The 27418-nt window shown below is 40.5% G+C and overlaps 1 protein-coding gene across 5 annotated transcripts in view; it reads left to right on the forward strand.

Annotated features, from left to right (window-relative positions):
• The window catches only part of LOC137132765 (neuropilin-2-like), an 88770-nt gene that overhangs the window by 45752 nt on the left and 15600 nt on the right, over positions 1-27418 (forward strand). For all 5 annotated transcript variants that reach the window (XM_067515689.1, XM_067515690.1, XM_067515688.1 and 2 more), the window contains exons 9-16: positions 3632-3807; positions 4070-4243; positions 5302-5446; positions 18083-18157; positions 18975-19139; positions 23373-23641; positions 23784-23880; positions 25128-25160. In XM_067515689.1, coding sequence (XP_067371790.1) covers positions 3632-3807; positions 4070-4243; positions 5302-5446; positions 18083-18157; positions 18975-19139; positions 23373-23641; positions 23784-23880; positions 25128-25160 — 1134 coding nt within the window. The remainder of the gene's footprint in view (positions 1-3631; positions 3808-4069; positions 4244-5301; positions 5447-18082; positions 18158-18974; positions 19140-23372; positions 23642-23783; positions 23881-25127; positions 25161-27418) is intronic.

The following is a 27418-nucleotide window of genomic DNA, read 5'->3' on the forward strand; positions in this document are numbered from 1 at the left end:
CATGTGAAAACACAGAAGTCATCCTGCCAACTTTGTTAGCAGTGATAAACTGACTTATGCAACAGGTCATAAGGTGGGTCAGAGCAAAAATAACTCCCTCATTTCATGGAAAAGAACAGGGAAGTACAGACATTTTTTTTCTCTCTTTGCATTTATGAAATCTAATAATGAACAATTCAGTTAATTCGCAGTCCTTCAATCCATCCACTGTTTCTATTGATACTTTTTGTCCGTTTCGCTGCTCTGCTTCTGTCTCTTTCACATGCATGAACACACCCACTCTCATGTGCACTCACACTCTTGCCCTTACTTTTCATACATATTCTCCTTCTCTGTCTCCCACTCAAACATCACTCACACACACACACACACACACACACACACACACACACACACAAAGAAACACACTCGGTCCTAATAGAATAACACTAGAGTGTGATGTGTGGGTGATAACATCAGAGAGTAACAGGCTCTCAGCTTTCATCTGCAGCCCTTGCAAACAAACACAATTTCAACCAACATAATCAGCTCAATACTATAAATAGATAAAACTTAATTAGACTGTCTGTGTTGTGTGTGTGTGTGTAATAGAAATGGTAAAAGAAAGAGTTTCAATCCATTTCAGTGTGTGTGTGTGTGTGTGTGTGTGTGTGTGTCCCGGCTCCACTGTATCATTATTAGGTTAGGGCCTCTCTCTGCTGCCATCGTAGTGGCCATTGAGAGGGACAGATATGCTCTTATCTGGGAGGGCTATTTCAGCACCCACACAAATCACAATCACACCAAAACAATATGCTATTGTGTGTGTGCCTGCATGTGTGTGTAATAGAGAGAGAAAGAGAGGAGGACGAGGCACGTATCAGGTATCTGTGCCTGCGTTCTTTTTTTTTTTTTTTACCCTATTTTAACATCAGAAATTGGATTATATATCACACTACTTTTGCCATTCTTTCAGCAGCGAGAGCCCATTCAACACATCTTTTGGCCATTTCTGTTTCCCCATGCACTGGCCATCTCTGCTACCTTGTAATGTCTTCCATCCATCATGGGCCTGAGGAAAACACTGGCTTTAAAAAACAGCGATATGCAAAATCTTGACCGTTTCAGATTGGTTGTTGAGAAGGATGACTGACTTTGTTACTTCAGAGGTCAGCAGGGAGAAAACAAACTGTTCTGTTGGAGTTTCAGTAAAATATGAGCATAACTGGCAGAGAAAACTTTATAACCAAACATGCCTGCTATAATGGCCATGCAGTATCATTTCTGTTTCTTTTCCTGCACATAGACACATCAACAAGCACGCACATGAACACACTGCCAGGGGAATGTGATAATGCCCTACACAGGCCTATAATGGCAGACATAAAGTAGTCAGTCAGTGACATGTCATTAACTTAAATCACACTTTTATGTCTCTCGCTCCACTTTTCTCTCACTCTCTATCTATCCGTCTTCACTGTTGCTCTCTCTCTTCTTCCTTTTCATTCTGCCTTATCCTCTGTCCTTCTATTGCCTTTACCAACAACTTCCTCTCTACACTTTTTTCTCCCTCCCTCTCATTTTCCCATCTCTATCCCTTCCCCTAAATCTTCCCTGTACCTGCCTCATTCAACTCTCTCTTCCTCCATCCCTCTTAATCACATTCTACTTCAGCTGTGCAGCACCTATCAATCATTTATTTTTAGCACCTTTATTGTTTTTCCCTAGGCTTGTGTAGTAGTGTATGTGTGTGTGTGTGTGTGTGTGTGTGCGCTGCCGTGTGTATCGTCCAGGTAGATTCTCTGCAGTGTACTTTACAGCTTTTGCCATTTTTTTTTGTCAGGAGAAGCACCACTTTGTGTGTGCTTTTGTATGTGTGTGTGTGTGTGTGTGTGTGTGTGCATGTGTGTGTGGGCTGAACACCTGAGCATGTGTGAGAGGAAGTGTGTTTTAACCTTAACTGTTCAACTACTTTGTGCTACTAATTTGTGTGTGTGTGTGTGTGTGTGTGTGTGTGTGTGTGTAAAAGAGAACATTAAGGGCTCTCATGCTGGTGTGTGATATCTAGCTATTTCTGTTGCTATGATCTCCACTGATGATATTCTCATCGACTCCTGCTGCACTCCTGCATTAAAGCGCCTCCCGAAGCTCCTGTAACAGATGCAAAGAGAAGAAGCATAGAATAAACAATACAATAATAGAATTTTTGTCTGGCTAATCTGTTTTTGTATCTATTACAGAGCTTGAGGGATCTCATCTAGCATGGCTGGAGCTGTTGTTGTTTACTGCTAAATCATTATTTACCATGGCGAAGCATAGCCGCAAACGTCACGACATTAAACATTCATCTCCACGAGGACCCCAAGAATGTCACCATCAATCACCGTCACCCTTCACTGTCAATCTGCTTCCTCTCTCGTTCTCTGTCTGCTAACTTGCACCTCTCTTTCTCTTTCCCATCTTTTCTATTCACTTGCTCCCTTTTCAGTCCACGTTGCCGTTTGACCTTTTTGATGGCTCTTTATTGCCTCCTCGTCCTTTGACCCCCCCTTTCCAACCTTTTATCTTGTTTCTTCCTTTTTGCATTAATTCTCTTTTTCTTTGCCTCCCCTTCTGTATTCTCATAATCTGTTCACCCTCAGAAATAACTTTTTCCCGTATTCATAGCAATACCATATTTTGATGCATGTTAGGCTAAAACACTTATGTCAGTGTAATAAACAGTTTTCCTTTGATCTGCAACATGCTTTCATTTAGTTCTGCCATTTGGGTATTCTCTGGCTCAATTCCCCACAATCAATCCCCTTTAGTAGCTTGGTTAAAATTATGCATCAACTTAGCCTCTACAGGAAAGAAAAATAATGAATTTGTCTGATGGAAAGCAGTTCAGAAAAGCTGCAGAGTAAAACACACAAGTCACTGTGAACGTTCCTTTAACATAAGATCAAATGGTGATACCGTATTATTTCTGATGTTAAGTCAAATTTAATCATGACAATGTTTTACAGGTAGGAGTGCAGCAATCCCATCGGGCCAGACTGTATGTGGCAAACAAGGCTGGACTGTGTTCTCTCATTTAGAGAAGATCCCACAGCCTTTAGAGAATATTGATTATTGTTACCTTTCAAATGACTTTACATTTTCATCACTCCCATCCATTTATAAAGCAGGTTTTCAATTCAGCATCTAGCTTCCTGCCAACCTCTAATTTCATTTCACGTTTCCATTTCACAGGCTCGAAATATAAAATCCATCACAGTAAACATATGGTTAACTTTTTTCAATTTTATGTTGTTGCTGTGTGGCACTGCTATGGTCTTTGTTGTCAGTGCATTCTACAAAGCTCTGTCAACTGTTTTTATTTTAAGAAAAAACAGATTGATATTTTATCTTTAGTTTTGTTAGTTTTTGTTTTTTGACAAGCTCTTGTATTGTGTCCAACCCTGTCTCTAGAAAAATGACATCCCCATGCAAGTAAACCTTTGTAAGTAATGTAATCAGTGGATGACTACATCTAAGTGTAATGCATTTACATTTATGCAGATTTTAGCCCCAGATAAAAGGCAATAATAATGAGGTTTCTTTAATATTGGAAATTTTCCAGTGGTAATATAAAATATTTATATTCCTGTTTTCTTCACTTCCCGTTTAGATGCTCCCTGCTCAGAACTGCAAGGCATGTTGTCTGGGCTGCTGCCGGAGTCCCAGATTTCTGCATCATCCATGAGGGACATCCACGGCTCCATGGGGGCAGCCAGGCTGGTGGCCAGTCGGTCAGGCTGGTTTCCCAACCCAACACAACCCATAGCTGGAGAAGAGTGGCTTCAGGTGTGTTATCAGTGATCGTTTTCACTCTTATATACTGTATGTCCTTGTATATTTGCTCCTTTACTACAGAAACAAAATGTAATGTGAAATTGTATTATTACTGGTTCTAGCTCTGTCAGTTTCCGTGTCAAATATTTTAAACAAAGACTAAAAGAACAAACCAAAACCAACAACCATCAGGAACCACAACAGACAGGGGGATTTGGTATGTGTTATGCAAAAAGTGAGCTATCAGTAAGAATTATATTTGCCTGTGTTGTAGGTGGATCTTGGTGTCTCCAAGATGGTGCGTGGCATTATTACCCAGGGTGCAAGAGGGCTGGAGGGTAGCAGCAGCGCTGAGAACAGAGCATTTGTTAGGAAGTACAAACTGGCGCACAGCTTGACTGGCAAAGACTGGACCTACATCATTGACAGCAAGACTGGATTTGCTAAGGTGAAGAACACACATGCACACACTCACACACACACACACACACACACTGCTTTTAGCTTTGTCATTTGTAGCAAAAAAGGCCATTTTATCACAGCCTCAGCTCGGGTAATAACTCACTGTAATCACCTCATTCCTCATTTTCTTACCTCTGTCTTTGCTTCTCTCCAGGTCCTCTGTACTCTCCATCTCTGCTTTTCTGTTTTTCATCCTCTCGTTCACTCATCCTCTATTTGTCTCTCATGGGTGTTAATTAAGAATGTCTTTCCAGCATCACCACTCGGCGCTGCTGGCAGTTGAACACACTGTGAGACACAGCACTTTAAACTCAGTTCTGTTTTCTGAGACTCCGTCTTAAAATGCTTTAATAGTACAACTGAGTGCCTGGATTTTCTCCTGATGCTAAAATCCTGTTCTCCCTCATCTGCCTGTCTTTTTAAATGATCATCTTGGGAAATTCATCATACTTTTTGTTTCTTTTAATTGCAGACAATAGGAAGACAGATGATACAATTTAATTAATGAAACAAATATTACAACCTTCACATTGTATCTTTTTGAAAGGTTGGTTGCAGCGTAGACAGTTTTCAGCTTGTAATAAGACTTTTGCCAGAGGCTGTTTCAAGCCACCTCAAGAAATTGTTGAAAATAAAAGAAAAACACTTTTTCTTGTTATTTTTTATCACATATGTCATACTGTGCTAGGAAACAATGCTGATTAGGAAAGTTAGACTTTGGTTAGACAAGCTTACCACAGCACTTATGCGTTGGACCATTTGAAATGACATTGTACTTCTCCTGCTGCATTTACATGTTGCTTTTACTGTTTTGTATAAAGTCCTTTATAAAAGGGTGTCATCCAGTGTAACAGGCAACATAATGTTTCTTATGAGTGCATGCAGCTGAGCATAGGAATGTCAAAACTGGCTGGATGACAACCTTAATACTGGAAGGGAAATGCTTTATCCCTGCTTTGCTCCTTGTTGTAAAATAAAATTATGAACACGCACTTTAATAACTCTAACATGTCTATCAACATGCTTTTGCTTTTCTTGTAATAGATTTTCGAAGGCAACGGTCACTATGATACTCCAGAGGTGCGAAGGTTTGATGAGATAGTGGCCCAGTACATCAGAGTCTTTCCGGAGAGGTGGTCGCCTGCTGGGATTGGCATGAGGATGGAGGTCCTCGGTTGTGACCTGCCTGGTAAGTGCACACACATGTGCATGTAAGATAACTAGAGGCACAACTCTAGAGAGACACATATACACGCAAGACACAAATTTCTTGTGCATGCATATGTACTGACGGCTATGGGCTATCAGGTGTGTATGCTTTTAAAGTAAAGATGCTTTTACAGTAAAGATTAAGTAAAGATTAATATTACCCACACGCAAAACAGTCTATAAACTAATGATCCACCCGCTGTGATCAGGAACGATCTCCAAATTAAATGTATGGTGTTGAGGATGTTTTTTTTCTCCATTTCTGTAAATTACATAAGCCATATTATGATCAAATGCAAACAAGCATTTAGAATATGTGTGTTTGTGTGTGTGAGTGCTTTCGTTTCTGCTTTTCATACACAGTACAATGTATGTGTATTTGTGTGTGTGTATATGTGTATGTGTGTGTGCATTATGTACTGAGTGAAGTTAATCATCTTGCTCTATAGGAGGTTAGCAGCAGTCTGGACAGGGATTAAAATGTCTAGGTCATGGGACTTTTACTAGCAGTGACCAGCTGTGTAGCTGCACTATATTGTGTTCACAGCCTAATACGTTGATGAGTTGTAGTTTTAATGAAGGATTTGGACCATTACATGGTCTGCAGAAATGTTTGTTTCATGATCAATTCGCGATCTGTTCAGTTAAAGCTGAGAAATGTCATCTTTACTTTTTTCAACTGTTGGGTCTGAAATATTATCGGCTGAAGGAACTATAGAAACAGTATACAAACTTGGCTTCTTAGTAAATTACTGACAGCTACGCAATAATCTCAGTAATGAAGCATGCAACTGAGCAAAGCTTTCTACATTTATCACTTAACTTAAGCAATAATGATGTGCTACAGAACCTTACCAGAAGCAAATGTATTGACAATAAGCACGTTAAGACTGTAATATTTATTTTCAGTTTCCTGAAAAAAAGTCAAACCCCATATACAGTCTTATTGGAAAAGACAACATAATTACCCCTAGGAACAGTAACTGTACAATTAGCCTATTAAAATTCTGCTTTAATGGCCAACTAATTCCCTCCCCTCTAGTTTCTTCTTTCCTTCATGTGGCATCAGATCTTACAGTTTTATTTAGGTTGTGGCATGTGACAGGTGAAGACACAAACAGAAAATGACACGTACCTGTTCCCAGTGGACATGAAATGGGCTATTGCCTGTGTGTGTGTGTGTGTGTGTGTGTGTGTGTGTGAGAGAGAGAGAGAGAGAGAGACGGAGAGAGCTCAAAAGGGAACGATCCACCCTACATGTGTCAGGAGTAGCCAGGAGGCTGGTGATGATGGAAAGATGGGACATTCTCTACATCCTCACCAGTTACCATGGATGTGTCATGCATAAAAGTCAGACATAACACCGATTTATAGGTTAGCTCAGAGAAAGATTTTGAGATAACAAGCATGGTTATGTATTATGACACATTTCAGACAAAGGCATTGTAGTGAGGGGAACAATTGCGACACTAGTACTGAAACTTTTAACATATTTCCTACATTATCATTCAGCGTAAATTTAAGGCTATTAAAACGAGAACATCCATTTTACAGTTTTCCCATTGCACAGTGTCATTTCAAATTCTACTCTAATTTAACCTCCCTCTCAGTTAACAGCATCCCTAGTTAGAGGACATGAGAGGTTGCATGTTTAGGGGCCATTTTTACCAGTGGAAACATCCTATTTCCATTTGGTGAGTGTAAAATATTAGTACACTGTTATAAAAGCGGTGGATTTAATAAAGTAACAGCGGGACATAAACCTTGACACGAAAAAATTAGGGATGATTATGTTGCTAGTGCAAGTTGTACATCAAGAATGGCAGCAAACAATTTCTTTCTAATGCAGATACATTTTTGGTAATATGACCAGTCATGCTGATTGCAACCTATGTGACTACACTAGCAATGTTTGACTCTGTCCATACCCGTTGCTTGTTATTGTTCCTAATGATATGATGTGCATCATGTCTGTAGCTATTATCTCTATGATCACAGTACGGATCAACCTCTTGGCTATTGGAGTTCACTGATTGTCTGCTGCTCTCGCTGTCTATGTCTGCATGCCAGATGTTTGCCTTCTGGATGTAATGCGTGCATTGCACATGATAACGGTCTATTCCCACTTCACATGATCACCATTGTGACTGCTCCTGCTACCATCCTAGACACCAAACACACAACCACACACAAGGATTATTCTACATATCTGTGGCTTAGAGCAAGTGGATGCTGTTTAATTTCACTTTGTCTGTTTTTTAATTGTCTCCACACTAAGGTGACGTTAGGATAATAACACAGAAAAACGCATGATCTCACCAGCTATGCAGTCCCAGTGATTTTGCTAGTGCTATAAATGAAAGCAATAAAAGAGAAATGCACATCTGAGCAAAGACAAAACAAAATGTTTCTCTTCTTGCTTGTGTGCGCAAGTTGTGCATGAGTGTGTGTGTGTGTGTTTTGAGTTGTAATGAACAATAAAATATTCAACAGAGTGCATCAGCTCCAGTCCACTGAACACAGCTGTTTACACATAAGTCACAGGCAAACAAAATGCACACACATTCAAATCTAGTGGACCACTTCTATAAATTCAGAAACACAAACACAGACACACACACACAAAAGGAAATACATAGGAAGAAAGATATAAAGTCATACAGGAAAAGACCTAACAGCACCTTTCCATTTCCATTCAGATTAAATCCAATCAGGTTGTTTTCTTTCCTCTATATAACACTTTCCATCTTTCTTCCTTCAAAATGGTTCAAGCTCTGTTTTTTTTTTTTTTTTTTCATCAAACACATTTCCCATGAAGTTAGACTGCTTTAAGAGGGGCACTCTTGGTCTCTTTTAAAATTTTTACTATGGGAGTTTCTTCAGGTCACACAGTCAAGCCATAAGCCTCCAGTCTCAGCACTTGTGAGGAAGTGAAGAAGTGATTAAATGAACTGATAAATAAAGCCATAATGCACATGTACACAAAGAGGTCAGTCTACAATGGATGCATGCAATCAGAGTAGCCTTTCTATTATTCAGTGGTTTGTTTCAGACCTCTGTGCACTCTTTCTCTCTCCCGTGGAGCCTAGAAACACGGAGATCTACTGACAGCCACAGTCATGTGTAGGTCACTTGTAATCAGGTGCGGCTGTTGACATACTCTGAAATTTCTGACATCATGGCATCACTGATGTAAAGGTAACAGCATTAAAATAAACTTTTTGTGTTCCAAATTAGTGATCAGCAACCATAAATAATATATAGAGGATTAAAACACAAGCATCCATCTAAGAGGATGCTTGTGTTCCACTTAAATAACAATTCTGTGTACAGTACATGTATAATTAGGGGTCAGGTTGTTTAAAGCTGCAATGTGCTGCAGAAAGCATGCTTTCTCTATTGCACTGAGGATGTCCTTATATGAACATGAATGTCTTTCTTACTCTCTCTCTTCAATAAACACGCTTCATCAAATGACACACAGAAAGCAATTAGAGTGAGTAATCAGAGCTGTACATGTAAAAATCCACTCCAAAGTTTAGCGGACAGTCATAAACTTCAGCAGTCCCTCTAAGGTAAGTTATGTAAGCATCTTTCAAAATTCCACTATTTTTGTGTTATATATAGTGTATATACAGAGCTCACCCCTCTGCCCAGCCCTTCATCTCTGCTGCACTCTGTAATGTGCTGCACTGTATATTCAGGTAGTAATTTTTGAATAACAATAAACAAGAAGCTCCACAGCTTAATAATCATATAGTATTCATTGAAATGGTAAGAAGGGTAAGCGTCACTGAAAAATTGAATGAATATCTAAGTGAATATTCAAGCAATGCTGCCACTGCTGTGATATCAGTCTGACTTCGCTTTTAAATATATTTCTACTATATATATATAGATATGTATATCTATATATAGAGAGAGATATACATATATATATATATATATGAATGAGTAGATAACTTTATATATATAAAATTATGTACTCATTCAGATGCAGAGAATACAGAAAAAGATGTAACTCACATATCATATATCTACTAAATATCAGCTTTAACAAACCCAGAATTTGCTTTTCTATTACTGCTGCTGTATTGTTGTCATATTTTACAAAGAGCTGTGCTGATCTGGCCTCTGGGCTCTAAAACAATTTTCTCATATGGGAGAGACAATCTCAGCTCCCAATTACAATGAAGACATCTCAAATTAGGGATACAGAGTTCTTAGGGGACACACAGTAATGTAGTTTAGCATCTCATTACTGAGTAAGCTTCGCTGCTAAAACAGAAACAAAAGCCAGAATAATATTACAGGACTCACTCTAATCATTCACGCCAACTATGGAGGCAACATGTAATTTAGTTGTTGTAACCCGGACTATGGGATGTGAACCGAGAGCTGCCAAGTTGCCAGTTTTGTTCATATTTTAAATGGCTGAACTATCAAAACATCTGCTATGCTCTCATCTCTTTCACTCCACACCTAGTTGTTGGCAGGCGAGCAGGCACACATGTACACACACACACACAAACACACACACGTACACACCACCTGTTTGGCATAAAGAGGATAGTTTGCTCTTAGTTGTGTAAATACACAGTTTCTCATCTCCACTGAAATCTACAGTTTTCTGGGTGGAGTTGTAGAGGACACTGACAAGTGTCAACGCAGAGAAAAAGCAGCTTTGTGTCTGGAGTGTCCGGGTTGTACATAACAGCTTTATCTTCATTCATCTGCTGTTACTCTCTGGGTCATCGCTCTTCACTTACTGTAATATGAAATTTGGTTTTTACTGCCAAACAGACTCTGTCAGAAGTTACATTTCTTACTGCTCTGTTCCAACAAAGCCACACTGATTAACCCAGTAAGGGAGCTACAATTGGGACTACATCATCCGTGCCTCATTGCTGGTTTCTGCTGCCTTTAAAAAAGAAAGATTTCGCGTTCAGGTAGTTATAGCAAAACGGCTGACCGAGACTGTGTGTCAGTTAGATTCTCTTCACAACCTGTTATTAAGGAGTCTTTGAGTGCCCAGTCAAAAATGGCAGCCACTTTATGCAGCTGATTTGACTGCTGTCACACCATTCAGTGGGGTGTTACCGTTTTTTATCAGCCGAAAGAATTTGGTCAAACCTTCTGCCTTGTGGCAGGATGATGATGAGGTGACATATGGTGGCTGTAGTAAGTATTACAGCATCAGGAGTGACTGTTGGTGGCTTATTGCAAACAGAAGTGAAGTTTGTGGGTGTGAAAGCAGTGGGTTTTTAATTGGGAGAGCAGTTTGTTTTCCTTTTCTAACAGACATGTTTTTACCTTTGACCTAAATTACAATCTTTCCCTAAATCTGTCCCTGATCATTTTTGTGCTTAGAGTTTGGAAGATTGTAGCTCTGCGTTTATTTTGTCGGACGGACCCACCATAGTGCATGAACCTACTACTACTACTACCAATAGTAGCAAAGAATTGCCAAGCACATTCACTGTTTTTGCAAAACACATGTTGACAATGTAGGATCCAGGAAACACACACAAACACACACACATCTATAGTTACAGTGGCACCCTGGGGGGAATGTTGTTTAGACTTCTTGTTCTAGAACATTCTAGAGATGTTCCCCGGTTCCAGGTCTCCAGTCAGCTGTTAAGGTTTAGCCAAGTGTGTGTGTGTGTGTGAGTGTGTGTCCAACACTGCTGATCACTTTCACATGTGAGCCGTGGCTCCCGTCCAGGCACTTTCATGTGATTGGTGGGATGTGTCCTCAGTTACACCCTCTCATCTCTTTCCTCTCCTCCTCCGCCTCTTTTCTTCTCTCTTCCTTTCACCGAAGAGATCAACACGATTAGAAAAACACTACATTTACCAGCAGTGACAAGAACCAGATTGCAAAATATGTTTTAATGAATCAAATAACTAAACAGTGACAATGTAATGAATACATTAATTACATTGCAGAGAAGTATGCTGTAAATTGGAAGCATTGTAGTTGTAAAATGATATATTCAAGCATCGTGACAAATAGTATTCAGAGCACAAACAATGGATAGACATACAGTCCTATCAATTCGTTATTAATAATTAATGTTTCACTTCACTGCAGCCAAAGTCATTTAAGTAACCAGATAGCAACTCAGTGGCTTGTTCTTATTTATCATTTGGGCAAAAACTGACTGAAGCACCCAACAAGCTGCCAGTTTTAATTTATAAGTCGCAGACATGCGACCCTGCTCTTTTATTGAAACAAGTATAAGCACATTAAAAGGAATGGAAAGTAATGTTAGGGAGCGAGGTGGAGTGTGCAACTGGTTGTGGCTACTGCAGTACCAGCTCTGTCTCTGCCCCTTTGACTCCCTCCCCATCAGAAGAATGTAATCACTCCCATCTCCTGCCAAGGCTCCTGCTACAACCCCCCACCACCACGTACACACACACACACACACACACACACACACACACACACACACACTGCATATCTCCTATGTTCTTACCTTCCCTTCTCTCCTGACCTCATTGCCCTCGTGGATTCTTCCCCCTCCTTCTTCTAACTCGCAAACTGTTTCAACCACTCGCCTTACTTTGTTTTTTAATTTATTTTAACCCTCACTTGTCACATCCTTTCAGAGTTTAGGTGAAACGAAGCTGTTGCCAGTACTAGTGCTTCCTAGCTTTCGAATGGCCGGATGCTGTAAAATGTTCATATACAGTGAGGTAAAAATGGAACAGTTTGAAAATGTCAGAATATCCAGCAGCATGTGGTTGTCAAGGCACTAGGGTTCCCCAAGAGACGAAGAGGAAGATGAAAAAGCTCTTGCCCACTGCACTGCATGTTCCAGTGCCAGTCAAGTACTTGAAAATCATGCACACAAGCAAAGAAAGTGCTGGTCTACTGTATAGTGTCATCATGTTCTGTTCACTTCAAGAAAACCGTTAAGTTTGTTTCCTTCTCTTCCTCCTTGAGACATCACACATTGAAACACTTAGGACTGGGCACAGGTTCATTGTGGATGCCTGTGTGTTTATATGTGCCTTTGTGCAAAAAAGCTTGGATTTTTCCAATATAAATATTTAAACTTGGCTTGCCACTTCTTTGCAGTGTTTCCCAGATATCTTTTTTCTCTTTTTTTCTCCCTTTCCTCACCAGTCTATTTATCCATCCAGCCTATGTTACAGTTTTGATAGCTAATGAAAAAAGGCTTACAGATCCACCATTGTTCCTATCACTCCCTGTAATGGTAAGAATGTACTCTATAGTTGATTTTTAGTAGACAGTGAACATTTCCTAATGTCTATAGTGTTAAAAACCACATTGATAAAATGGGTCTGTATATTTTCAGCATTATTCAGAGACACAAAAAACATATTTCATCCATGACCCAAATTGTATGCACAGTCAGTCAATTTACCTGTAATTTCTGTCATGGCCATAAAAGTACTGAGTGGGCACGGGATGTTGTTTAAACCAGATGCATGTAAACCCATCACTGCCTGGTGATCTAGAAAGGTCTGTTCCTCTCTAGCGAACGTAATGGCATACTAAGCTTAATGAAAGCACTTAAATTCATTTCCTTTGTTACTGACTACAGTTCACTGATGTAGTTAGCCATTTATTGCCAGCAGCTTCTTTTTTTATCATCTCAGTTGTCGTACTTAGCTTGACACTTAAGGCTATAATTACAATCACGTACCTTGTGGTGCTTTGTTGCACAGTGTGCTAACGAGCAATTTACTGTCAGTAGTTTTCTGACAGAAAGAGCATCTTTAGGTCTAGTGCTTCTAGCTCATGGCTCTGCTTTTTAATTGTACTTTCAGCTCAAATATGAGTGGCCTTTTAAACCTCAGTCATGTTCCTAATGTTCTCCCACTAATACATTTTACTGGGTTACAGAAACTATCCTTCTCCGTCTAGACATTCAAACTTTGTGGTCCAGTGCAGCACTTTTCATAAAACCAGATATTATTGGTAACTCACTGTACAATGGGCTAATTAGGCATTTAGGCTGGAAAGTTTCCTGATGTAAAGAACTAATTTTCCCACCCACTCATCTACAGAAGAGGGAGTCATAATTAGTCAAGCTACATACAAATCAAACCTGCACTTTTGGTTTTTAAGTACAGTTGTCTGATTTGCCATTCAGATCACTGCTATGATTTTCCTGCAGAAACACTCATGTTTTCCACATTACTTCTCATTTGATGGCATATTTAACAGCTCCGTTCTTGGTGGGGCTATGACTGAAATTCAATTTCACTTACTATGATCCAAGTTTCTTTTTTTAACAAAGAACTCTTTTTCTTGCCAAATCATTACTTACTGTATGTAGCATGCAGGTGTAGAAAGCATTTTAATACAGGCTATTGATTTGGATGAAAATTGTTTGTACAAATAATGTTGTTAAATATTAATGGTGGCTCGTTTTATATTACTGTATATGGTGAAAAAGACCCACACTACACGCATTACCACTCATCCTGTTAGTCAATCACATAGTCACATTAAGTGAAAGAAATGCCACAACCACCCCCCCACACACACGGACACACACATGCACTCATGCACCACGTCACCAGTAATTTGAATAGCAACATCCTCTCTCTTTTCTTTGGACACACACATAAACACACGTACACATATACTGTGTCAGTAGTCATTATTTAGGCTGACAGAGGTAGATTTATACCCAGAGCTCTTTCCATAATTGAACAGTTTTCGTCTGGCCCTGCTCAGTCAGCAGCTTTACAATGAGCCCTGCGGCCTATGACAGTGTCTGTACATACATGTGTGTGTGTGTGTGTTTAACCAAACCGAACACCTTCTGCTGCTCAGTTTTGTGTGTGTATATGTATAAGTATATATATAAGTGTCTGCAGAATTCTGATTTGTTACATCCTGTGTGTGTTATCTTTCTCAATATTACTGCACAACTAAACGCACTGCTGCCTTGCACTTGTCCTCAGTCCAATTCAGTTCAACAAGTAAAATAAAAGCTGCAGAAGCTAATTTAATTGTTTTTATAATAGCTAAAATAACAAATGTTTAATATCTGTAATATCTGTAAACACAGAACCTGATCAAGATGGCGCCAGTGTGTATTGCCTGCCGTCTGCCTTTCTTGTGTTTCATTGTTATTTTTACACTTAGTGCCTTATGCCCAAAATGTGTCATCACTACTAATCTATGGTCGCCAGTGATATGTGGAGAAGCTACAGTTTTATGGCTTAAATCGACAATCAAAACTCCACCACCATCGCTGTCAGATATATCACTCGGTGTTCGACATCTGCCCCACATCTCTCACCATAACAAGGGACAGAAGAGATTCAACTCTGGGCATGATTTCCAAAGTTTGACGCTTGGCTGTTCCATAAAGTTTGGACACGCTTGCAGCGCTCCTTGGAGTACAGCTACCGCTCACTCTGGCCGGAAGTTTCTGACTTCAGGATGCTGTGTATTCATGTCGCCGGCCCCCTAGGATATGTGGAAGGGGTGCAGGGAATCTCTGTCGGCTTATTCGAGTTTCCCTGGAGCCTGAGGACAGCTGCTCAGTTCCCATGGCACTGCTCAATGCAAGATTACTGACAAACAACAACTATTTTAAATGACTTTTTCTTTTCTCATGCTCTGGATTTTCCTTGGCTGAGACTTGGTTGAAACTAGGTGAGAGCAGCGTCTTCTCTAAGCTTCTTCCTCTTGGTTGTTGTTTTTTTAGCACACTGGGGGTTTGAGGTCTAGGTGGAGGCCTGGCCACTGTTTTTATAAAATAACTTTAACTGCCACTTAATACCCACAGATAATTATTTAAGTTTTGAGTTACAGCTTTGTGGTTAACTTCTCTTGCCGTGTTCCGTGTGCTGTGGTTCACCGTCCACCGAAATTTAATACGGACTTTATAAAGAGTTTTCAGAGATTTTAGCCGGTGTCATCCCTAAATATGAAAGCTTCTAATATGTGGGGATTTTAACATTCATGTTTGTTGTCCTTCCAATCAATTAATGATTTTTAAAGTTTGCTGGACTCTTTCGACCTCACTCAGGCCGTACAGAGACCCACACATCAGTATGGACATACTTTGGATCTTGCCATCTCCTACAGGCTCTCTCTGAGTCTGGCATTTCTGATCACTTTCCTGTAATATTTGAGAGTGCAGCCCCCCCATCCGTGAGCAAACCCCAGATCCCAGCCTGCCGCCTTCATCAACTGCTGGAGAATTTGCTGCCGCTTTCACAGGCACTGAGATTTATGCCATGGGGAGTTGGTTTCTCACTCAGGCTCCGAGGATTTTCTCTCTTCTTTTAATTCTACCTGCGCTGCTATTTTGGACTCCGTTGCCCCTTTTAAGGGGCAAAACTTCAAAATCAAGAATAGAACATTGATTGAATGAGACGACATGCACTCTCAGGCAGCTTGCTTAGATTGTGGTTGTTTTCAAAGCACTATATTAATAAAGATTGATTGATTACATACTGATAACAAATATTAAATAAATGCTGATTATGTTGTGACTTCTTTAAATTATTAACTGACCTTTACAGTTGGTACAGAAATGACCCTCATGGATGAAAAGATGAGAGAGGAGGAGGGTGATGAAGCAGATGAGGAAAGGAGAAAGGAGAGGAGAGCATAGACACAGCAAAATTGAATTAGATGAGTGGGGAGGAGATGGAGATGTGTGTGGTCACTAATTAGGAAAATGGTGGTGAGAGGTGGAAAGGGTTATGTTCCCTTCTCCATTTCTCTCTCTCTTTCTCTCTCTCTCTCTCCCCCCACCCAATCCTCTCCATAGGGGAGGGCTAATTACAGTGGTAAAAGGCACCAAATTAAAACCGCGTAATGTCAGCAGCTGGGAGCTACTTATCCTATGTTAATGTCTAATTCTGTGTGTGGACATGTGTGTGACTGTCTGTGTGTGTTTCATGGACAATATGAGAAACCTATGTTTGAGCTTCTGCATACTTTCACAATGAGCACCCCGTGTAAACAGCTCAATAAAGTTATGCGCACAAACAATGCACATTAGAGGAACAGATTAACTTAGAAGTTGAACTGAACTTAAACTCCAAAAACTCAAATCTATGGGACAGCAAAGGTTAGGAATTCACCCTAAACACACGGAGATCACCATGCAAGTCATGGAAACGTCAAGAACAACCAAACAAACAGTAACTCAACAGTGGTCTTAGATTTACTGAGTTAGTGGTTAGAATGAACATAAAATAACACCAGACAGGGTTACGGTACAGGCAGAAGCACTGAAAGCAAAAGATGGTAGGAAAGGAGCAAAAGAAAGAAATACAGTTTTAACAAAGAGAAAGAAAGAGTTGCGGGCAGACAAGAGTACAGGATGAGTAGAAATCAAAATATCCCTCAGGGAGAGATGACAGAAGGAGAGCAAGAGAAAGAGTTATGGAGAAGAAAATTGCGGTTGTGGTAAAACAGAAACAACACCAGATAGGGTTTCACTTCTATGCTGGAGAGGCAAAGAAAAGGAGACATTGGCTTTGTGTGTGTGTGTGTGTGCATCTGTGTGTGTATGTGCGTGTGTGTGTGTGTGTTTGTGTGTGTGTTTGTGTGTGTGTTTGTGTATCAGCATGTGTAAAAAGAGCTTTTTGTGGTGTTTGTGGTTTTGCAAGGCAGAACTGAAGCTGGTTGGAATTATTGTGACAAATGACAGAGGGAAGATGGAGGGAATTTTCACAGCAGAAGGGTAAATGAGGGAAAAGGGGAAAGAAATATTGAAAGGGACGTATTTCGAAAGGATTGGCAGAAACTAAGAGAGAGAAAGACGTAACTTCTGAGAATAGTTTAGTTCCTGGTGTCAGACTTGTGCCACACAAATCCTGACCAACTTTGTTCCCTTACATCAACATATAGACAATTACACAGTGTACTACATAACTAGTTTGTGTGTGTGTGTGTGAGCTGGTAAAGCATTCAGGGACATTTAAGGAATCTTAACCAACAGTAAAAAACTGCTTATTAAGACCAGAAGGTCTTGGGGGTTATACAGACATACCTCACTGCTGACGTGTGAGTGTGTGTGTGTGTGTGTGTGTGTGTGTGTGTGTGTGTGTGTGTGTGTGTGTGTGTGTGTGCCTGTTTTTCTGTTTGATCTATCATACACTAGTTACACACTGCTGCGCGCCAAGGTCAGTTTGAGTGCAGCATCTATCATCATAGCGTTGTGTTATGTGTTGGGTGTGTGTGTGTGTGTGCCAACCTGCAGTGGGTAAAATGAGTGGTGTGGCACAGTCCTTCGCTGAGTGCCAGCTCACTGCGTCAGTTCACTTTGTCACTGCCTGAATCAAGACAAACTTCAGCCTTAATACACAGTCCTGCAGCAGAGTGTACAAACATCATTAGTTACTGTATTACGTCAAACTCTGCTTCTGCTCAAACATCTCAGCTACACTGTGTAAATTATTACAGTTTTACTGTGTGCAGTGAAGCAGCTGTAGAATAAATTGTGGATATTTAAAAAAGAAGAGCTTAGATTTGGTGTGTGTTGGAAATTAAACAAATTTAAATAGGATTAACTCCTGCCAATGCAGCGTGTGATGTGATTTATTTGTCACAGTCAGCTCATTCAATTCTGACCTTTTCCATTTTTTTGTCTGTTGACAGAAGCCACCACTGAACCGGACACAGTGACCCCCACCCTGTTCAGAGTGGAACAGACAACTACTGCAATGAGACCCGGTAAACTAAACACACAGACAGACAAACACTTAGTTTAAACTCCCTTCCAGCATCTCTACAGTCATTAAAAACTACATTTCTTTTCTTCGTGTCTCTACACACACTCTTAAGGTCAAACTCATGATGTCATTGTGCACCACGGTGCCTGTGGGCTTTGAAGTCTGTTAGATTCGAGAGTCCCACAGGAAGCTCTGTTTGAGTGAAAATAAGCTCTCACAGCCAGAAGATCTTGGCTCCTCATGCTCACACACACACACAAACACACACATATTGGGAATATGTTTTTACAGCTATAGGTTGGTAGCTGTCAGGCAAGCAGCTACACTGAAGTATATGTATAGGAATTCCTAGTGCATTTTATAAAGACCTACTCTCTGTAATCTTAAGCGTCATTATTAAAAAAATCCTTTTGCTTTGTATCTACGTGTTGCTTTTTCCCTGCCTGTGTATTGGTCCCTGTCCCTTCTAAACTTACTTTTTTATCCTCCTGTCCAATTCTTTTCTCTAAGCCATTCTCTGTCACACACAATCAGTCTATTATTGTAATATTCGGATTCCTCATGATTTATTGAGATGTCATGAGCCAAAACATCTAAACACAATGGGAAGCTTCCTTAAAGCACTTTCAAAATAAAGAGGAGCCTGCCATTATGCCATCAAGTCTCATAAATGGATCATAAGAAGCTAAAGAAAAAAAGGTTTAACTTTGGCATTTGGGTGAAATCACGCTGGAACTGCTGAAAAGCTGATAATAAGTTGTACTTACTGAAAGTCAAAACACACGCATTAATAAATGTCTCTGTTTCTCATCCCACAGTCACCACGCCGTCCTTGTCTGCCGTATGCGACTTTGAGCAGAGCTTGTGTGGCTGGTCGGCTGATCCCCAGTCAGGTGTGAGCTGGTCCCTGCACACAGCCAGCAGCAGCTCCACTGGACCGGGAACGCATGGAACGAGGCAGGATCTGTCACTGGGATCAGACAGTGAGTACTGATTTGTTAGGTATTAAATATATAGTTACACTTTCAAGAACAAACAGCAAGCAATACCTAACAAGGACCATATAAACGTCCCATCAGAAACCTAAAGTGAAGTCCCCAACCTCAGCGCTGTCTCTTACCTACTAACTGTGCTTTAGATCTTTTCAAAACTTCTCAGAAACTCCACAGGGTGACAACCCACAACACATTCTCATTCCACAGCGTCAAATATTGATGCTTCCTAAGGCGTCAAATAAAAGCAGCACTATTGGACGCTCAAGGAGCATCAACCTTTGATGCTTAAGGGACAACTATATATGCACACAAAAACTGTGTTAGGATCAGGGAAAACTACTTTAGGGAGAGGTTACACAAAGAAACGACAGTTACAGTTAGGCACTAAAGCTTCCTGGTAAGGTCAAGTTAGAATACAAACTACATAAAAACACTTTTATTTTACATTCTACATCATTGGTGTCAAATATTGAAACATTTGGGTTTCCATCTAACTACAGTGAAAGCTCCAAGCATTGATCATCGACACAAACAGGTACCTTAAGCCTCAGCATGTAACGCAGCAGGGATTGATGCTTTTTTACGCCCTGGGAATGAGAACGGGCTGGAACCCATGACATGGTTTCTGGGCAGGTCTTTTCCCTGTAATTAAACATTTGAAATTTCTGAACCTTCATGTGCCCATTACAGCCACATTGAGCTCTCATCTTTCTCAGCATTTCAGAACATTTCTTATTTTTCAAACACAGAAAAGAGAGCTTCATTATGTTGAGATGTTTGACCTTCTTCAGCACAAAGCCTCCTCAAACTAATTAAGAGCAAAGAAGTTGTCCTCTAGTGGAATATTACAGATCCCAAGGCTGGGAGGGAACCACTGACAGTAACAATGATGCAAGGATTTCACTCTGATCTGCTTAAAGTCTGTACGACAACTTAATTGGAGATTATTTTTTATTTTTTCCTAACCTAGTTCGTTACTTTACTGTCTCTGTACTGTGTGCTTCTTCTTTTCCCCTTTTTAGCATTTTTACTCACAAATGTAATCTCATTATCTCATTTCTCTTTGTTACCCTGATGTTATTTCCTTCATTTCATCTTTTCTCTATAGCTAATCCACTCTTTTTCACTTCATGCTACAGTATTTTGTTCCTGATTTTTTTTACTCCCATCTCACTTCATCGCTGCAATCACATCTTTCTCTCCTCCCTGACCTGTCTCCTGCTTCCCCTGGTGCTACTTGCCTTTTTCCACATCTGTCCATCTTTAATAAGACAGCAGGAAGATAACCAAGACTGTTTTATCCATTAAACACACACACTTTAACTGCCCTATCTTTCACACACGTACACACTTTCTGCAGTGTACTACACCCATAAGCCCCCCCCCCCCCCCCCCCCCACACACACACACACACACACACATTGCCAAGAGCAGTCAGATACTGTAAGTCAGATGATGGCTTTGACATAAGTGCTGCTTTAGCTCTTCATTTCTCCCTCAGGGTCCACACTGGCACATACACTTTTATACAGACTACTCAAGGTGGGACTGTGTGTGTCACACACACATACACACACACAAACACACACACCCACACCCACAAACACACACACACGACCTTGCCACAGAGCAAGGTTTTCTCTCCGTGTCTGTTTATGGTTGACTGAGCAGCTCCTTCATAAACAGACAGCGCTGTGGCATAAGGCAAGGCTCTACATCGCACTGCTGTGTGTGCCTGCAAACATTTTGCCTGTATAAATGTGTATGTATGAACCCTTGAAGTGTGTGTCTGTGCATGTTTCAGTGTGTATGTAATTGACTTAGCAGCATCCCCATCTCTGTGTTAGACAGCAACATGACATTAAGTCTTGTTCTACAGCAACATTAGTGTGGCACCCTGTCTGCTAGCTGTCTCGATATGCAAATCAAATCCCCAGCCCATGTCACTGAAAGCCTTTTTAGCGTTTTAAAAGAGACAATCTGACTCAAACTGAGCTTATAAGTTATTCTTTTGATCTCAAATAGGGCAGGACTGAAATTTTTTCACCCTGTGGAGATTTTCATGGAAAGAAAGTCTTCAAACAAGTTGTCGTTGAAAGAATAGTTGATAGTATAGTTATTGATTAGAAAGGGAAGGAAGGAAAAAGGTGGCATTTCAAAAAGACACAGCGTAATAACCGTTTTAAACATCTGATGATTTAGCTTTCAGCTGTTTTGATGTTATTCATGAAGTGTCATTCTGATTTCTCTGTGATCACATTTCACAGTCACTTTGCCTCTTATCACCACCTGAACCAAAGCATTTATCAATTTTAAATAGTTCAAGTTGTAATATGTAATACAAAATACACACATTTCTAAATATAATCCACTACACTGTGTTAATTCTGACATTTTAAAAGGGGCAACTCCCTATTTCAAATGCAGCGGAAAATGTGTGTTTGTTTGGTTTGAACGCCACTTTGAATTGTGAACACATAATGGCCCAGGATGACAACACTGTGATATGTGATTTCATCATTTTATCATTTTAACTCACAATCTCTTATTAACCTTCAGCAGACTTAGTTTAGTAGTTTAAACGTAACAACATGCAGATATCAGGAGGCATCAATCATACTGCATCAAATGCGTTTGGAAGTAAAAATAATATAGTTTTGCCTAAACTCCTAGTTCCTAATTGTTTCATTGCTGTGACAGGCCCTAAAACGGCCAAGTCATACTTAATGTGCACACTCACCAATTTTTGCCCACTTTCACTTTTCCCACTCAACCTAAAGTGTAAACTGAAGTTGCATAGTCACATAACAGTCATGCAGTTTATCCATATACTCATACTGTATACACCCAACTGCAAAGTGTTGAACTCATACATACACACAAGACACTTGCACAACTACAAACACCCAGACAATGAGTGACAGATGAACTCACAAACAAAGGCACAGATAGAAACATAAACAAAGATACCAACAAACGAAACTAACGCTCATGCAAACAAACACCAAAACGCAGAGAGAGACCCTCCTTTTCCTCCCATGGAGAGTTGTTAATTAATTCCCTCCCTTTGTACGTTCGCCAAGATCAAACGTGGGAAGATAGAAAAACACTGCAACTTTCTCTAACTGTACTTAATGAGCAGTGGTAATTTAGGTCCCTGTTTTCATTGCCTCTGAGTGAAGAAACAGTGTTACCTCAACCCAAATCCATTATTCATTAATTGTGATGTGCGGCAAAGTCTGTCAGAGATGTGTTTTTACCATAGAAAGAGAGAGATAGATAGATAGATAGATAGATAGATAGATAGATAGATAGATAGATAGATAGATAGATAGATAGATAGATAGATAGATAGATAGATAGATAGATAGATAGATAGATAGATAGATAGATAGATAGATAGATAGATAGATAGATAGACATTTTAACTTCACACCATATTTGTTCTGTTTATCTTTTGTCTCTTCTTCTTCCACTTTCTACTCCCCTCTCTCTCTCTCTCTCTGTCCTCATGAGGAGTCACACACTGTGTCTGTTTGTCGATAAAAGGACTATTTGCAGCTCCAGCGAAGCTTTTACTCTCCAGCCATAATAGACAAACTAGACAAACAGCCAAACACAGCACCAGGCTAATGACTGTAGTCCTATTTGAGGTGTGGAGAATCTAATCTGTCTCTCCCATCATGGTCATGTTTGCTCCTCTCGCCAACTTACCCCTTCTGTCCATTTACCCCCTTTGCTCTCTGTTCTTTGGAGGAATAAGATAATAATTTAATACACCCCCCACGCTGACTAAGGAGCAGACACAAGCAGACCAATCGAACGGGAAGCCAGCATTTAGAATGATTAAAGCTGTTTGTGTGTGTATATGTGTGTGTGCTGTATACATGTGTGTTCATTTGTGTTCATTTGTATCTATAGCCATTTGTGGCCATGATGAGATGGCAGTCTCATTTGTGGTTTGGCCTCATACGACAGAATGATGGTGGTACTGGCTTAACAACCACATACTCCTGCAGTACTATATCATACTCTATGTTACTGGCAAAAAGTGAACTTGCTTTCTGTCACAAATCAAAAAATGTATTAAAATGGAATCCATTTACAGAAAACCATATACTGTATCTTGCATTATATTAACCTGTGATCAAAAGGGCAGTGATGTGTCACAATACAATACAAAAATGTAACACCACTTCTCTGCCTCTTCCCTTCTTCCAGATTTCTCAGGGAACTACCTCCACCTTGATGCAGGTGCCCACACCCAGCGCAAGCGAGCGCGGCTGCTAAGCCCTGAGGTAGGACCGGAGCGAGGCCCACTCTGCCTCGTCTTTTACTACCAGCTTCAGGGAGAAGCGCAGGGCAGCCTTAGGGTCCTGCTGAGGGACAGCGAACAAGAGGAGACACTCCTATGGGGGCTTAAAGGAGACCAAGGGCCCCACTGGAGGGAGGGCCGTACCATCCTGCCTCAAAGCCCTAAAGAGTATCAGGTTAGCTGTTGTTATTGAAGTGGCACACCGCTACTCGTCTTATTTCCTTGCTTCAGACTCTGAGACGGTTGTTAAAACTAGTGCAAAGTATGCACTTAGATGCTAAAATGAATGTCCACCTGTGTCTCCTTCTCTCATCTAGGTGGTGTTTGAAGGTTTCTTTGATCATCCAACCAGAGGCCATATCAAAATAGATAACATCCACATGAGCGACAGCATAGAGCTGGAGCAGTGTACTCGTAAGTGCCATTACCGGTGTCTTTACCTTTCTGCGATTTATTAATACATCAGTCTCTTCACGCCACTAAGTTAATGCTATTTTTTCACCAGAGAGCGAAAAGGAAGAAAACCTCATAATGTTTACACACACTCCTAATTTATATATAAGGAAAGTAGTGGCCTTTAGGCATGGATTCTAATCTATGTTTCATTATATCTCCCTCTCGCTATCTCCTTCAGCCTTTTCCTACAACACCCTATCCTACCGTTTCTTTATTCTTTGCATTTTTTCCTCGCAGTGCCTATTTCATGCTTTCCAACCTCTATTTTTCCCCCTTAGCGTCATCCTCCATAAACTCTCTGCTGTCGCTGGGCCACCAGGCACCAAACTCACAGTAACGTTAACTAATTGCAGAATTCCAGATCTTGCCCTAACCTTAACCTTAGCCCAGCCTAGTACACCAACTTTAAAATACATTATATTTTTAATCTCTGCCATGCACAGTAATGTAAGTATTGTTATCATGGATCCAACACAAGTCTCAGATGCTGCAAGATTCACAGAGGATGCAATTCCTTTTGTCAAGCCACGCTTTTGTCCTCCTCTCTTTATATTCAACCCTTTTTGTAAAAATAAGTAAGGATTTGTAGATGGGAATATCCAATGTATTGGATATTCCCATCTACAAAATATTGGAACTCAGCAAATCTTCATCACTTAACAAGTAGTGCTGCAATTTAGCTGCATTAAAGGAATACTGTAGTTTGTGAATGTTGGTCTCGACACTTACAGAACATTTGTGCATCTGACTGAGCATCTTGGTTGCTAAAACATTTCCTCTTTTCCACTGTGGACCTGAATGTTTTTAACTAGAACACAACTACTCATAAGAAATGATGGCCACATGTTTACATCCCTCAATCTGTCTAAAAATGCATTTCATTGTTCACTCAGACTCATATGTAACTTCAGCAGTCACACTGGGCTACATCTAATCTAATCTGATCACAGCTGCAGCATTTTTAAGACAAAAGAAGCCTAGAAAAAAAGCCTAGAAAAAGAATGCTCACGTCCTTTCCTATAAATCATCTGAATTGAATCTCCAAATAAGCTTTATATTGTCGTGCTTTAAGAGTGACATTAAATCATACTCTTCAAGCACAATCTTTGTATATCACCAACAGCTACTTAGTCATCACTTCATCATACGACATATCAGTTATTAAACATTATCAATAACATTTATTTTTTCTTTCTATTTTGCAGAGCCTTTACCTGCCTTAACTCCTGGCATAACCAGTAAGTATTATTACTGTTCCAATAGACTACCTGTGCCTAATGTCTGTGCTTCCTGCTTGTTGCTAAGCTCAGCTTGTAGCACTGCATTGGCCCTGAGTATCCTTGTTAGTGCACAACAACAGTCACAAATGAGAATACATTTATTCTGAAAATTTGACCCTTAAATGATCAAATTAAAAATGTTTATTAATATGTAAAAACAGCTGGAGCTATTTTATTTTATTGAATTGCTAAATTTTGATATGTGGGAGAAAATAACAGTCACAACTTAATGGAATTTATCCTCTGCATTGTTCCAGCATGACTCCTTGCATGCTGGGCTGATACTGTTGGTCTTGTAGTTTGGTCTTTTGTATTTCCTAGCAAAGAAAGTTGCATTTTTCATACAAACAAAAGAGTAACGTGAGATTTTTTTCCACAACAACAACGACAGATCACAGCAGATTGCAACATCTGGGTATATGTATTCGCACATCCCCTAGGCTGCTATGATTCAAGTTTTTAGTAGTGTTTACTGTGCTGCGTGTGATCACTGGTATACAATTGCTTGTTCTCAGTGTATGAGTGTGGCCATGGATGAGTGTGGCTATTATATGCAGAGGCCACAACTTATAAAGTGAAATTGGTATCAAGGTTAATACCAATGCAACCACAAGGGGACACAGTGTCAGTGCCAGTGTCTTCCTATGGCTGTCCCAAGTCTGGATAAATGCAAAAGGGTTGTGTCAGGTAGGGCATCTGACATAAAACACGCATCAAATTAGACATGCGAATCATGACTTCCACACCCGATCTGACTTACATACCAGAACGGTCGGGGCCTGGGTTAACCGCTGCTGTTGATCTATAGGGTACCAGTGGAAATTGGGCTACTGTTGGTCAAAGAAAGACAGGAGGAAGGCGTGTTCGAAGGCGAGGAAAGTCAAGATTGTAGGACTGACAGTAGGGACGTTGAATGTTGGGACTATGACAGTTATGGCTAAAGAGGTCGTTGAAATGATGCAGAGAAGAAAGGTGGATATACTGTGTGTCCAGGAGACCAGGTGGAAAGGTAGCAAGGCTAGAAGCTTAGGAGCAGGGTTCAAGTTGTTCTACCATGGGTCAGATAGGAAGAGAAAATGGAGCAGGAGTTATCCTGAAAGAGGAGTTTGTGAGGAACGTTCTAGAGGTGAAAGGAGTATCAGACAGGTTGATGAGTCCTACCTGTGGTTATGCCCCACAGGTAGGATGTGAGTTAGAAGAGAAGGAGAAATTCTGGAGTGGGTTAGATGAAGTGATGCAGAGCATCCCCAGAGGTGAGAGAGTGGTGATTGGTGCAGATTTCAATGGACATGTAGGTGAAGGGAACAGAGGTGATGAGAATGTGATGGGCGGCTTTGGTCTTCAGGACAGGAACACAGAAGGACAGATGGTGGTAAACTTTGCAAAGAGGATGGAAATGGCTGCAGTGAACACTTTCTTCCAGAAGAGGCAGGAACATAGGGTGACATATAAGAGCAGAGGTAGAAGCACTCAGGTGGACTACATCTTGTGTAGATGTTGTAATCTGAAAGAGATCAGTGATCATCTGGAAAGAGGAAAGTGGACAAGGAGACTTTTTGGTGGAAAGAGGAAGGTCAAGAGTGTATACAGAGAAAGAGGAGGAGCAGCGTAAGGTGAAGGTAGAGGTGGCAAAGTCCAAACAAAGAGCATATGAGGACTTGTATGCTAGGTTGGACACTAAAGAGGGAGAGGTGGATTTGTACAGGTTGGCCAGACAAAGAGATAGAGATGGGAAGGATGTGTAGCAGGTTAGGGTGATTAAAGATAAGGATGGAAATGTATTGACAGGTGCCAAACAATGAAGTTGTGGGAAAGTGTAGTGGAAGCTAGGCTAAGGGCAGAGATGAGCATCATGCCTAGAAAGAGAACAACAGATGCAGTATTTGCTTTGAGGATGCTGATGGAGAAGTACAGAGAAGGTCATAGGGAGTTACATTGTGTCTTTGTAGATTTAGAGAAAGTGAATGACAGGGTGCAGAGAGAGGATCTGTGGTATTGTATGAGGACGTCTGGAGCGGCAGAAAAGTATGTTAGAGTGGTGCAGGACATGTATGAGAGCTGTAAGACCGTTGTTAAGTTTGCTGTAGGTGGGACAGAGGAGTTCAAGGTGGAGGTGGGTCTGCATCAAGGATCAGCTCTGAGCCCCTTCTTGTTTGCTCTGGTGATGGACAGACTGACAGATGAGGTTAGACAAGAATCTCCCTGGACTATGATGT

The sequence above is a fragment of the Channa argus genome, chromosome 9, assembly GCF_033026475.1.
Source record: "Channa argus isolate prfri chromosome 9, Channa argus male v1.0, whole genome shotgun sequence".
Taxonomy (NCBI): domain Eukaryota; kingdom Metazoa; phylum Chordata; class Actinopteri; order Anabantiformes; family Channidae; genus Channa; species Channa argus.